The sequence below is a fragment of the Hippocampus guttulatus genome, chromosome 18 (genome assembly GCF_054856545.1).
Source record: "Hippocampus guttulatus isolate MCC_2025c chromosome 18, RoL_Hgut_1.0, whole genome shotgun sequence".
Taxonomy (NCBI): Eukaryota; Metazoa; Chordata; class Actinopteri; order Syngnathiformes; family Syngnathidae; genus Hippocampus; species Hippocampus guttulatus.
Genome location: NC_141278.1, coordinates 3,509,901 through 3,524,260, shown reverse-complemented (window position 1 = coordinate 3,524,260; position 14,360 = coordinate 3,509,901). Strand labels below are relative to the sequence as shown.

General features: G+C 44.6%; 1 protein-coding gene across 3 annotated transcripts in view; it reads left to right on the top strand.

Annotated features, from left to right (window-relative positions):
* trappc9 (trafficking protein particle complex subunit 9) overlaps positions 1-14,360 on the top strand; it is a 95,406-nt gene that overhangs the window by 9,719 nt on the left and 71,327 nt on the right. For 2 of the 3 annotated variants that reach the window (XM_086136495.1, XM_086136497.1), the window contains 9 exons: positions 700-1,300; positions 2,441-2,586; positions 3,323-3,448; positions 4,320-4,346; positions 5,636-5,757; positions 6,583-6,708; positions 7,183-7,399; positions 10,766-10,909; positions 13,852-13,978. In XM_086136495.1, coding sequence (XP_085992621.1) covers positions 700-1,300; positions 2,441-2,586; positions 3,323-3,448; positions 4,320-4,346; positions 5,636-5,757; positions 6,583-6,708; positions 7,183-7,399; positions 10,766-10,909; positions 13,852-13,978 — 1,636 coding nt within the window. The remainder of the gene's footprint in view (positions 1-699; positions 1,301-2,440; positions 2,587-3,322; positions 3,449-4,319; positions 4,347-5,635; positions 5,758-6,582; positions 6,709-7,182; positions 7,400-10,765; positions 10,910-13,851; positions 13,979-14,360) is intronic. The other variant, XM_086136496.1, reaches the window with a different exon arrangement.

Genomic DNA, 14,360 nt, shown 5'->3' with positions numbered 1-14,360 from the left:
TTTTTGAGAAGTCATTAAAAATATAATCATTTGTTATTGGGGACTTTTTTTTTCTTTTTCGAAAGGAAAAGTGCTGAATATCATTTCAATGTATATGATACAACTTATAAACGTCGTTATTTGTGGTCATACATTTTTTTCAAGGAAATAGTTGTGTATTTTCGCGGACAATAATCATATATTCATTTTAAGACAATACCTTATATGTACTGAACTAAATAAGAAATTTCAATCTACGCCTAATTGACCCCCACACACCCCCACCAGTGCTTTATGATTGCCTATACATGGCTGCAAAGAACTACTTGAAGCTCCTTGTTTCAGTGCTCTCCTTTGCCTGTGGTGTCACTCCCCTCAGTACATCTCGTCTCGTGATAGCCATCTGAAAATCCGTCTCGGCAGTAGCAGAAACCTGTGGCTCAAGTCAAACTGTGGCAAGTTTTAAAAAATGTTGTTTTTTTTTTTTAAACTTTCCACACCTGCATTTGACACCAGTCGAGAACCAAACGATTTTGGTGAAAACAATTTGGTAATCTTACAATGTAATAATATTAACTTCCCTTTCTGTAACAGCAAGGCCGAATTGAAAGATTAGTGAGTCTTTCAGAAAAATATCGCAGCAAAGTCATGTTTTCAGTTTTTTTTCCCCCCTCTCCTTCTCAGCGTGGTCCTCATACTCTTCTGTACTTATGCCTCAAGGAAACCCACATGGGAAAATGAGTGTCCCCGACTACATGCAATGTGCCGAAGACCATCAGTCAGTTTTAGTGGTTGTCCAACCGGTTGGCAATGTTCCCGAGGAACAGTTCTTCAAGATCTATAAGCGCATCGCCAGCGTCAGCCAAGTCAGCATCCGGGACTCCCAGCGCCTCCTCTACATCCGCTACCGCCACCACTACTTGTCTGAAAACAACGAGTGGGGCGACTTCCAGACGCACCGCAAGGTGGTGGGACTGGTGGCTATCACCACCTGCAGCGACTCCAAGGAATGGCCTCTGACGGCAGAGCACTTCCACACCCAGAAGGAAGTGTACGGCTCCACGCTGTACGACTCCAGGTTGTTGGTCTTCGGGCTCCAGGGGGATATCGCCGAGCAACAGAGGACGGACGTGGCCTTCTACTCCGGCTTTGAAGACTGCTCCGACGTGGAGAAGAAGGTGGAGGACTTTGTGGAGTCCATCTTTATCGTCCTGGAGTCCAAACGGCTGGACCGTGCCACCGACAAGTCGGGTGATAAGATCCCTCTGCTCTGTGTGCCCTTTGAGAAGAAGGACTTTGTGGGTTTGGACACTGACAGCAGGTGAGTGCAATTTTAATGGGGGTGTCCAAACTAAAGCTCTGGGGCCCATTTGCTGTCCATTTTTTTGGAGCAGTTAACCACATATACTAAAATGAACACGAGCGAAAACACATGATCACTTCAAGTCTGTATTCAGTCGTGAAATTATTCAACACAAACCACGTTCTCATGAGGCTCATCAACAGAATTTGCTAGCACATCACACACACGGGGAAACAAAACACTCGCATGGAGAGTCCTTAGTTGTCCTTTCGGCATTTGCACACGATAATAAATGTTATGGGTTACTGTCCAAACAAATTGGAACAAGAACCTACGTGGGCTGTAACTAACTTTTACTTTCACTTTGACTGTACACGAGGTGCATTCACCATCACCAAGATTTTCACAAAATGGTGCCAAAGTAAGTCTTTTATTGCTTGTGCCCTGAGCACAAAAAGAGCAAATAGGCATTCTCATCAAATAAACAGAAAAATAAGAATTCACAAATGCCCAACAGCAAATATACAGGGCATAGTACATATGACCCACATTGATTGATTTGAATGTGTTGAATCATTTCAAGGTAAAGCATGTCAAAGTTGTGCACGCCCCTTGGAAGAAAAGGTTTGGACACCCTTGTTGAGAATGTTCAAAGGTTTTATTTGTCCTACCATCTTCATTTTTGCTTGTTCATCTGGCTTTATTTTGCTCTGCCTTTTTTTTTCTTTCATACTGTCCTGTGAGTTTATTGTTGGGTGCGAAAAGGTGAGCAATTAGCCTTCCTCAGTGTATCCGGTGATGATCCCAAACCTCAAGATTCCCAAGCTTTTCCCCTCCCCTCGTATGAAGTCACACAGACGGATTTGGTTCGACCGGATGGAGCGCATATGTACTGAACTAAATAAGACATTTCAATCTATGCCTAATTGACCACCCACACACCCCCACCAGTGCTTTATGATTGCCTATACATGCAAAGAACTACTTGAAGCTCCTTGTTTCTGTGCTCTGCTTTGCCTGTGGTGTCACTCCCCTCAGTACATCTCCTCTCGTGATAGCCATCTGAAAATCCATCTCTGCAGTAGCAGAAACGTTGGTTGCTGTCTCAGTGACGCCTGTTCAAAACACGCTCACCAGCTCCCCTCCGTTGCTCTTCAGGCATTACAAGAAGCGCTGCCAGGGACGAATGAGGAAACACGTCGGCGACCTGTGTCTCCAAGCCGGCATGCTGCAAGACGCCCTCGTTCACTACCACATGGCCGTGGAGCTGCTTCGGGGCGTTAATGACTTCCTCTGGTTGGGGGGTAAGTGTCAGGACGCAACTCCTTGGTGCGCTTGTCAGCCAATATCCAATTCATATACAGTATGAAATACTGTAATGGTAGACATGAGAATTCACGGTTACGCTGAGGTTAATTTGCCTCACAACGATAATTTATCCAATTTGGAAAAGACTGTATATTCGTCATCTGTTAGACAATTGTGAACGTGAGAATTCACGGTTGCATGCATGTTTAACTCTTAAAGATTATTCACACAGCTTTAAAAATTCAAAATAACATATATGGAGTGTAATACATAAGGTTTAAAAAAAAGAAAGAAAAAAAGAAAGAAAAGCGTTGCGTACACGTCACACCTCCTCCCCGAATCCCTGCCTTCTCGGCTGCTCGCGAACGCGAGCGCTAAGCTAACTTGCACCGCACCATTGTGGGCAGCAGCTACTGGACTGCATGATGCAGATCCTCTGCTTTAAGTAACAAATTCCTTGCCGAGGTGGCAGCAAATAAACGGCAGTTGTCATAAGTAGCGGTCTCACCAAAAACAGACAAAAGGTGATTATTATTTATTATTATTATTATTTTTAAATGGGCACTTCACAAAAGATGTACCCGGTACTTGGTTGTGTAATTGCACGCTTGACAGCTGGGCAGGCACTCCCGAGACCCACTTATTTGTATACAACAGATTCAAAATCCAATTTTCCACAATGTGTCTCTTTTTAATAGGTTTATTTATTTATTTATTTTTATTGTTGTCCAGCTGCGTTGGAGGGCCTGTGTTCCGCATCTGTCATATTCCACTATCCCGGAGGCACGGCGGGGAGGACGCTCAGGCACAAGGCAAATATATCGCAGCCAGCTGATGCAGGGAAACGCCACAGACCAGGTGAGAGGATCAACTGCTTTCTGATTTGGACAGGATTCTATAACGGCAGACGTGACAAAGAAAATAGCATTCGAAATATGGTTAAACTGTATGTTTTGTTTTTGTTTTTGTTTTCTTCCCTTCAAACTCGATACAAATGGTATCTATCTGTTGCTTGTCGTCTATTAACATGCAATTTAACATGGCGTTCCAGTTAACATCAACCCCGTCTCACTTTGAAATTGGCCTTTGTGAAGTCGACTCGCATGCTGCACTCTTCAGGGAGCTCATCATAAAGGGCCCAGTGTTCCTCATTCACTTTTGATAATTAGGGCTCAGTCGGAGAGGTCTGCTTTTATCGACCCCAATCACAGCAGATCAGATTTTTGGCAAGCGGCCTTTCTGGCACTGCCAAGATGAGCCCTGCCAGCACCACAGTCACTTCAATGATCAATATATATATATATATTTTCCGCCCTCTCTTGCATCCCGTCAAATGCTTTTAGATCCTGTATGCATCCCAACATGCGCTCCCTGCCACATAATTGACTGATTAAATATGAGTGCAGCATGTCTTCCCGAATTAAGCCTTTGGGGTGTAACAAAATTTTACAGCAGGACTACGCCCCCCCCCCACCCCCCTTACCCCCTTTTTTTTAACATACCTAAAGGTGTCCTCTGCCTTAGGCTTTGAAAACCACTTGTTCCACACCTGAGTACTTTTCAGAGTATGTACATTTTTGTGAGAATATGTAACTAGCCACGGGTGTTGGGGAAAAGGTTAAAAATATAGTTCTTAACAGAGCAGCACCAACAACCCATTGAGTGGAGTGTCGAGACTAACACTGCTAACATTACTCTTTGTGTCAACCTGGATTCTCTCTCTCTGTAGGGGCTCAGGAGGTTCTCATTGACCCAGGTATGGCTTCTAACCAAACGTAGTCTCTTTGAGCCGCACCCCTTCTGCCTGGCTGCATGTGTTCCAACCTTCCTCCCAAATCTTGAATACCCGAATTCCTTACATTTATTTTCAGTATGATTCATTAGTCTGATTATTGTCCTTGCTGTCCCCACATTTGTTCACCGTTTTTAATTTTCTCGCGCCATTCTTAAAATGTATTTCTTTTTCTTGTGAATTTGTGAACACTTAAAGACAGGATACTTAACGGAGACATTGGTTTAACGTCCCATTTAAAGCAGTTCCCGACTAACTTAAACATATTATAGATATCTACGGCCTGCTTGGGTGACAATACCCCAAGGAAATACAACCGCCAAATACGCTCCTTCATCAACAAGCCGCCAAATTGCACTTGTCGATTGAATATGGCGCATGCAGCAAACACAAATATCATACCCACTTCGAGAACAAGTACAGTACTCCCCACTTATCCGCGCATCCAACATGACGGACGGCTCTGCTTAGCTTTTGGCATTGACTTGATAGTGGTTCTCTGTAGTTTGTCTGTCGCTTGAAAGAGTCGGATCTTAACCCAGCCCAGGGTTAAGACTCCCAGGTCATGGGCGGAGAAATTGTGTGTGGATGATATTATGGAAAATAGTTATCAGTTACATCAGAGTTAAGAGTCCTGAAAGACACCTTTTTGGGCAAAAGGAGCTCACAAAACATTTAGTTGTTTGTTGAGTTTCGCAGTTGATTCTTGGGCAGTCACTCCAGAGACCAAACTATTTGCATACAAGCAATTATTTCCATATGTTTAAGTGGCACCAGCAGATGGCAGCCCAGCCCAACACAACACAACACAGCACAGCACAATTTCAGTGGAATTAAGTACATCCGCTTGCTAGTCACTTTCGCTGAAGCTGGAACTGGGCTTTCCTTTTTATTCAGTTTTACCAGCTACAAAACACAACCTACAACTTTGATCCTCTTGATGGTTCTCAATCTATCTATCTTTAAAAAAAAAAAGCAAAATCTTCCATTTGGATTCAATCTTATAAAGAGTGAGTTGAACCCACTCCGGAAAGCAAGCTTCTTGATGACAAATTAGATACGCCACACACACTCTGCACAGCTGGCCTGAGTGTTTTGTTTGCATTTGTGGATTATTCATACATGGAGCAGCGGAGTCAAGTCCCTTCTGCTGGCTTCCTTCCTCCCAATTTCATCAGTCTGGCAGCAGACCGTGCCGTGCCTCCCTCCGTCCCAAACTAATCGGCGCATCTTCCTATTTTCTCCGAGTGCAGGCGCCCTCACGGCCAATGGCATCAGTGCCGATACCAGCGCCGAGATCGGACGGGCAAAGAACTGCCTGAGCCCGGAGGATATTATTGAGAAGTACAAGGAGGCAATCTCCAACTATGGAAAGGTATTTCAAAAAATGTCACATGTGAAATTCACACAAGGAGTTTGTGGAATCATGGTTATCCCTGTTTGTCAGTATTTATTTGTCAGGATTTTCTTTTTTGATGACTAAATCATGACTTCATAGTAGCACACCATAAATGAAGGTCGTCTGACTAGTAATATGCATCCCAAGCACCAGGGGGCAGTATTAGATGGCTAGGACTGAGGTTGGGGCAATATGTGAATTGTTGTTGCTGACAGCTGCTGTTTATTACTCACTTGGACATTGGGGGAGTGGGTGGGGGGCACGCACACGATTTAGTCTCTGGAGATCAAACTTTATGAGTCAGCGGTTGCCGCACTTCCAACATGTATTGAAACACAATATACATCAGAGTGGGACTGCAACTCATGTATATCCCTCAGAGCTTACTAAGAGCTCATTACCTGTTGAGGACCCAGAGATTTATCTTCATTAATATAATTGGCTGCCCCCCCCTTTTTTTTTTTCACCAGCAACCCCCCGTAGCTAGTTCTTTCACAATGAAATTACACAGCTATTCAGTTATTAATTGAATTTTAATAAGAAGACAATGAGTTTGGAAGTGGAGGAAAATTAATGGATGGAAAGATAAATCACATTTCTAGTCTCTGCGGAAATGACAGGATGCACACAAAAAGCGGGGAGACCAAAATAAAAACAAAACTTGGAATTAGAGTAACATGTTTGGCATGCCACCTGTGCACCACAGAGTCCCGAGAAGGGAGTTTGTGTTATCAACACTTGGAAGCAGATGTCAAAATTAGCTTTGTCTTAACCTTCTATCCTTTTTATCTCCCTCGTTAGTATAAGAATGCGGGCGTGATTGAGCTCGAGGCCTGCGTGAAGGCGGTGCGGGTGCTGGCCATTCAGAAGAGGGCCAGAGAGGCTTCAGAGTTTCTGCAGAATGCCGTTTACATCAACCTGGGACAGGTACGCCATCTTAGTGAGACTCTTATTTGACTGGGTGATTTCTTGTCTATCCTCCACCATGTTGACTGTCAATCACAAATCTAACATGGGTGCTGTTGGATTTGTGATTAGAAAGGTGAGTCGGCGCTAGGAGCACACAAGTTACTGTGTCCGGGTAAAATGTCTGCCTACGCACAACCACATTTTGCCTTCCACTGCAGAAATTTTATTGAGGAAACAACTAGTTTGATGTTTTTTCTGACACGGCCAACAGCAACAGTTGCTGCTCTTGTTGTCCCCCAAAGCCATACCACCGTCATATCAGCATTTAGACACGATTGTGAAATAAATCAATTTCTGACTGTATCTTTGCCACTTGACAGAATATCGCAGAAGTGGCAACCTTATTCACGAATAACAACATTTACAAATCTACATTGATCACCCTAAAACAGCCCAGGCTAATCTTCACTCTTCCTTGTGACCCTCGCTCAGCTATCCGAGGAGGAGAAGATCCAGCGCTACAGTATCCTGTCCGAGCTATACGAACTGATTGGATTTCGCCGCAAGTCAGCGTTTTTCAAGCGTGTTGCCGCCATGCAGTGCGTCGCCCCCACTATCCCGGAACCTGGCTGGAGAGCCTGCTACAAGCTGTTGCTGGAGACGCTGCCCGGATACAGCCTTTCCCTGGACCCCAAGGACTTCAGTAAAGGTAGTGTTGAACACATGGTATGAGGGGAAGAAAATTAAACAGAAGTGCTGTTTGAAGGGATTATTTCAAGAGTTTGCTAGCTTGTTATTGCAAGTCCATCATTATCCCTACTGTATAGAGTGTTTGCGATGTTGCTACCAGTGAGTCAGACGTGGAGAAGATTGGCTGCTTTTTAACGGTCTGACAAGATAGTCAGCCAGATAACAGTGTCGATTGGATTTAATTATATAAAGGACTTGGACCATAAGCATAAAAGCCAGAGGAAAGTTTGTTTTTTTTTCTTATGTAGCGTCCTAGGTTTGGACAATGTTGTAATTTTGACATGGTTGGCGGGTAGGCACACCGGAGACCCATCTCTTTGTGTACAATCAATTCAAAAGTCAATTTTCCATATCAAGACCCTCTTTAAGTTTGATCATTTAGCGATTTAATACAGACACATTTTGGAACTGCGACTGGTAGCAGAACGTACAGCTTCAGCAGACAAAGATCATCATGCATCACATACTCAGGTTTGGCCTTTGGTCTTTCCAGGAGTGCCTCTTCAGGCTTTTCTGCATTCAAGCAAGCACTTTGGGGGGAGGGGGGGGGGGGGAAGACTGGCCGCTTTTGTTGGGCCTCCCTCTCCGATCCGCAGACTCTCAACCCCTCGGCACTTTGCAGCCACTCCACAGCCTTTTGAGCGCTCGCAGCATAAAAGATCGAAACACAAGGGCTCAGGGACATCCGCGTTATCTCCCATGATCGCTATTTAAGAGACGCAGCAAGAGGATTGGTCTCGTACAGCGGCTCGCCTTGTTTGCCCTTTTTTTTTTTTTTTAATGCGGTGAATAGCATCAAGCTGCAGGTTGAATGAGTCAGTTAATATGGCCACCTAGGTTTTACTGCTCCAATAAAAATCACACAAATAAGCGATGTGACTGTAGTAAAGCTTTATAAATACAATGGAACATCGGAAGTGGAGCACAATCATTTTTGTGCTGCTGGTTGACGCTGAAGTTGTTGTGAGCAGAAGTGGGTAAATTAGCTAAAGATTGGTCGCACAATGTCTCTTTTTAATGAGCCACTATTGCGACCTTCAACTTCAGCAGTTTCAGCGGGTCGCCTGCTTCTGGGACTCCGCTGTCTCCCTTATCTGTCGTGAATCAATTTGCAGTTTAATACATGCACGCGTACAGATTAAAATGATAAATGGTGGGCGTGGGCCAGGTAAGAACCCATCAAATTCTCCTGTAGATCAAAATCAAAGTGCAATGAAAGAGGCCCTTCATGCATCTCGTCAAACAATGCAGTCATTTTAACAACATAATGCAGACAAATGGGTCCATATGAAGGCGTATAGCTTGGATCGGGTACACATTAGCATTGTTCCTGATGCCGGGGCCAAGTGTGACTTTGCACTTGGGGGTGGGGGGGAGTGTTGTCTGCCTTGAGGCAGTGGGGGTGAGATGTAAGTTTGTCAAGCAGCACGCTTGGTGTTGCATTCTAATGAGGCGGATGCGCTTGACGGCGATGTGGCACTAATATCTTTATAAGTAGCTCAAGACCGTGCTAAAATCCCCAGTGAGCGCTCACCCTTCTCACGACGACCCCCTCCCCAATTTTATCCGACAATTCACTTTTTTTTGCATTATTATTCCCTTTAATGGCACACTAAATATATATTCCCCAGTATTAAAGGAGCACTTATGGACATTTTGGGATGGGCGGTGTCGGCAGCCAGATGGAAGTCGGCTAATTTATTTTTAGGCCGCTTCATGTACGCAGATTCACAATGGAGAACATAGCTTGCAAAATAATTGCGTTTAGTGCTTGTTCATGAGGCAGCAGAAGCCAGAAGGAATAAACTTCAGTGCGGGGTAAAAAAAACAAAAACGCTGCCAACTACTGTAAAAAGCATCTCAGATGTGATTCGACAATATTGCGAGTCGTGTTTCAGTGAGATTGTTTTTCAAATATTCGCTCGCCTCTCCTCTGTCAGCCTCCCTTCCCGCCACATCCTTTTCCTCTGGCTCCTCTTTCTTTTTCCCCACTCGGTGAGTCAACAGCGGGCAGCTGGGAGTGAAGCAGGCAATCTCGTCGGGGGTGCTGAGGGTCTTATATAACGGTTAGTTTCAGGCTAGTATGCTTTTAGGGTGTCATTGACTCTGCTTGGTACCACGCTGAAAGAGCACTTTGGAGTCATGAACGAGCCCGGCAAATGACACTCTTTTACCCGGATGTCACACGAGAAAATAACATTGCATTTGGGAACCCTTCCGTCACCACTCCAGAACAAGATAATACTCATAAAATGTAGTTGAGTTCTTAATATTCATTAGATTTTTATTTTTTCTTGATTAAAAACACAACTTTGTGTGGATGTTTTTTTAAAAAAAATTTTAAAGGCCAGAAGAGATTCCTTTCAATTCATCTCAATGGGGAAAATTGATTTGATATCCTGTATGAGTAAGGTCTATAACCAATTCTCCTGAATCTGTACACTCTAAAGACCGTGTCAACTCATTTGACACCCCCAGAGAGCAGAGTGTTCTTAACGACCCCGCCATATTTGAATGGCGACAAAGTAGAAATGAGGCTTTAACATTGTGAAAAATCAAACCATTTTCTCGGCTCTCAATCGCCGTGGGCGTGCTTGCTGAAAGCGCTAAATCCACACCCCGCTCAACTGTCGACTGTGACCTGGAAACAAAAACAACTTCATCTTTCATATGCTTAGGCATAACTTTGAGCCATGAAAATATGTCCGCTCTAAGCTTCTGCGGGGCGCAATATATTCCACAGGCTCGTCGCAAGCTTTTCGATGTTGCAACAACGAGGCACTCTGAAGTGACGTTGCCAGCGCAAAGCCGCTGTTGGCACGCGGTGTTTTTTCTTTCTTCCCCACCAGGCATCGGTTAGGCGGCTAAACCGCATGTCGCAGTTGCATCGGATAACAGCTGATGTGACTGAAGGCCCTCAAGTTCTTATACAGTGAGGGTGGGGTGACTCATGCTGGGGTCCAAGTGTGTCACTGGGCCCCATTTTAGCTACCCACCCACCCCCACAAAAAAAAAAATCAATACAACGAAAATGTTGAAAAACAGTTTGCCGTACCTCCACAATTGCGAGTACTATAGAGGTCACAGTTTTCACACATTTACAGCAAAATCATCAAACCGTGTAAATTTAGAAACAAATCTTTGAATTCACTTTACAGGGTATTGAATGGAAACTCTACTTCAACAAAACACGTCCGTATAATTTTTGTTGTTGTCCGACATCGTTTGTGCATATAACGGGACTCAATGATCACGCCCGAACGTTAGATGTCACCAGCGAGCCTCGTCGCCATGCTGACTTTTCTGCTTGTCATCTCTCATGCAGGCACGCACCGAGGCTGGGCTGCCGTTCAAATGCGTCTCCTGCACGAGCTGGTGTACGCCTCCCGCCGCATGGGTAACCCCGGCCTCTCCGTACGCCACCTGTCCTTCCTGCTGCAGACCATGCTGGACTTCCTGTCCGATCAAGGTCTGTGAACCACACAGAGAGAGAGAGAGAAAGAGAGATGCCGTGTTGCTCCTTGATTACATGTTGTGAGGTGCTTCTTGTACCCTAGCTTAAAAAAAAAAAAAAAACATTTACAAACAGCCACCCTGGCCTTTTGTGATAGCAGCTCTGTGCTCATTAGTGTGCAGTGCACAACAAAGCCGCCTCCTTTTTGGACCGAGTGCAACATTGTGTTCTGACCAGAAATCCTGCGCCGCCAGTTTGAGCTTTTACCGAAACAGCGTGAGCTAGACAATCTTCTGGCCACACAATAGAGGCCACTGTAATCCTTGCTTGGCTGTGGAGCATGTGAATGGACACGAGGATACGGGAGGGAGAGTTAAGTTATGAACAAGGTGAAATGAGCTTAGCAAACGGAACGGTATGTTTGAGCACAAGGAGCTTTTGCGTGTTTCTTCATACTGCTAATTCAAGAGAGAAGGATTGCAGCACCCCTGGACTCTGTATTCATGATGCAACAGAATGCCATCAATTCAACTTTCTTGTACAACGTTGTTACCCGTTTCAGTTTTGCCTGCCTGTTGATTCACATAAATATTCAACAAACTATCGATAATTAACTTTCCCCCCCCCCCCCCCCCCACAAGCTTTTCCAATCGTCTTTGATGACACCTGATGCCTCCGCCGGTCATGTTTTAGATCTTTATGATGTGAAGCGGCAAGTTTAATGAGGGTTAGCCTATCTGCGGCACTGGAGAAATGGAGAAGGCTTGGCTAAATTTCAAGTCTTGGAAAGTACAAAAAAATATAAAAGGAACATCATGGGGAAGTGATTCATCTAACTGCATGAAACGGCTCGAGCCTCCCTTTCTCCACTCGCCATCTACTGGCCGAGTCGTGACACGGACCGTTGCATGTGTACGGACGGCTTGCATTGGCGACAAAATGTGTCATCGTTTGCGTTTTTTCTGTACATCGTGGCCTTTTTTTTTTGTTGTTTGTTTGTTCTTTTTGGTGAATTTGCACCTCGTATTCAATGCTGATAATTAATCTCTTTTGTGGTGCGCGTGGAATGCAAAATAAGCCCAAAACACATTGTTGTATCGATTTCTACTCAGCAAACCAAGTTCTTGCATCTCAATGCTTTGTTTTTAAGTCAATCGCATGGACATAAATGTTGAGGCTTCATTGGATTCCCTCCCTCGTGTTGCCACGTGATCCTAGCTAATTCGGAGGGTGGTGGACGTGGGGGGTGGGGGGGGGGGGATGGGCACTTATTTTGCATATAGAACGGGAGATTGAGATCCAGTCAGTAGTTATCACTCGAGAAGCACTTGGAGGTGCATTCTAATTCCAGGTGCGAGCCGACGTACTTGTCCACTTGTGATTGAACGGCCTGCGGTGCATTTTAATAGCCGGTCTGACAAAGATTGACTAGATACAAAGCAGTATATTATGTGCAGTTTAAAAAAAAAATCAAACAAACTAGTGTACAGATCTGATGAGATTAACTTGGTCTGAAAGTCCAAATTCAGTCAGAAGTTGTGGGCGTTATGCGTCTTCATAGCATGTCTGTTTCATCCTATCAAGGGGGTGCTCCCACCAGGGCGACTGGGGTCAGGGGCGTTGGAACTTGGCTAGCAGCTATGGCTAGCTCTGAGCGGAAGGAAATTAAAGAAAACATCCATAAAGACAGCATGGGTTGTACTGCGTTTTCCTCCATGGTGGCTGTACTTCACTGCCAACCAAAGTGCAGTTGTCAGATTTTTTTTTTCCCCCCCAATTGGCATATTTGTACTCACGTGTAGGTATGCAATTTTTCATTTATTTTTTTAATGCTGCAGCATAGTTTATTTTGCTGACCCCAATCTATGGCTCAGAAAAACCCGGAGACCCCAATTGGAGAACCAGCGGTGGAGCAGATCGCCAACTTCCTCAGGCCCCGTCGACAACTTTATGAACATTTTCAGCACGTGCTGGTTGTCCCAACGCAAACTGCCTGACTCTGGCCGTCGCTTGAAAATGCGGCATCGTCACCCAGCCGAGTTTTCAAGTTACTGGTGGAGAAAGCCCATGTGGATGCGGTGTTCTATAAAATAGCCCCACTTTTACTTCCTCAGCCAGCAAAAAGTTGGAAGTGTTTACTCACATTTTCAGAAGGCGGCATCTCACAAAAGATTTACTCTTGTTTATTTGTAATTTCACACTTGATGGGTAGGCAGGCACTCTGGAGACGCAGCTATTTGTGTGGAAGCATTTAAAAAGTCACTTTTCACAGAAAAGCATGTTTCTTTCAGTTTTTTTTTTTTGTTTCCTGCCAATGATTTATTCCATCAAGTGCTACTGTACATCTCCACAGTGTAGATGATGCTTGAGGCTCTTACTATGGGTTAAGAGGCTAATTATGGGTCAACGCGGAGTGAGTGACACCCCTTAGTATGATAAGGCAGAGTAGGCTTTGAAAAGCGAAATGTTGAGGTCTCGAGTAGTGGCCAAATTGGAGTGGATACGGTACCGTTGGTCAACCGAACAGAATCACGCCGGTCAATCCCGCGCAAGCCCCTCATCGGACATGCTAGTTGACTCAAATAATGATGTCACACGAGAGGTGCGTTCTGCTCCTGCCGTTTTTAGAATCACAATGAGGTTTTCATCAGTGGATTTAAGCCACGTCATTGCACCGTTTAAATTCTTCGCAAGCCAGTGTCCGATGCACAGCGCCCGCTCCCAAGCCTTGCCGAGCCAAAGCAATTTTTACGGCCGGGTGAGCACTAATGTTCCATTTTTAAAGCTATTCAATTCATGGTACAATAAGGCGTAACATTTTTATTTGAAGACTCAGTGCAGTATTGCTGAGGGAGACTCACCTCGCAGGCCGTTAATGTTTGGCTTACTTATCGTGCGCAAACACCAAACCTGTGGATTAAAAAAGAAAATGTAAGTGATGTTTGTACGTTTTATAGAGAAAAAAGAAGTGACCCAGAGCCTGGAAAATTACACCTCCAAGTGCCCGGGTGGAATGGAGGTCATCACCCTACCGGATGGCCTGAAGCTCCCACCGGTGCCTTTTACGAAGCTCCCAATCGTCCGGTAAGTCCGCATTGTCAGTGGATGAATGACACCGGTGAAATACGCTCATTGGACACTTCGTTAGAAACAACTGCGCAACATATTGAGCTTCATCACATGAGCTGACACATCTCTCAGTATAATCCAGCAAAGCACCCCTCCCAACACAGCCACAATAACAATAATATTAGCGTCATTTAAGATCTCTCACGGTGGCCTTCAGATAATTATCCTTGTAAATTAGCATTTGGCTACATTTTAGGTTGATCCTGAAATGTTATTTTTGTACTGTGAAATGGGCCATTTTGGCTGTAGATTCAGCCAAAATTTATTTGTAATTTATTGATGTCCCCTTAAAAAGGTTTAGAACTGCACTTTTATGCCACAAAATGGCGTCAAAACA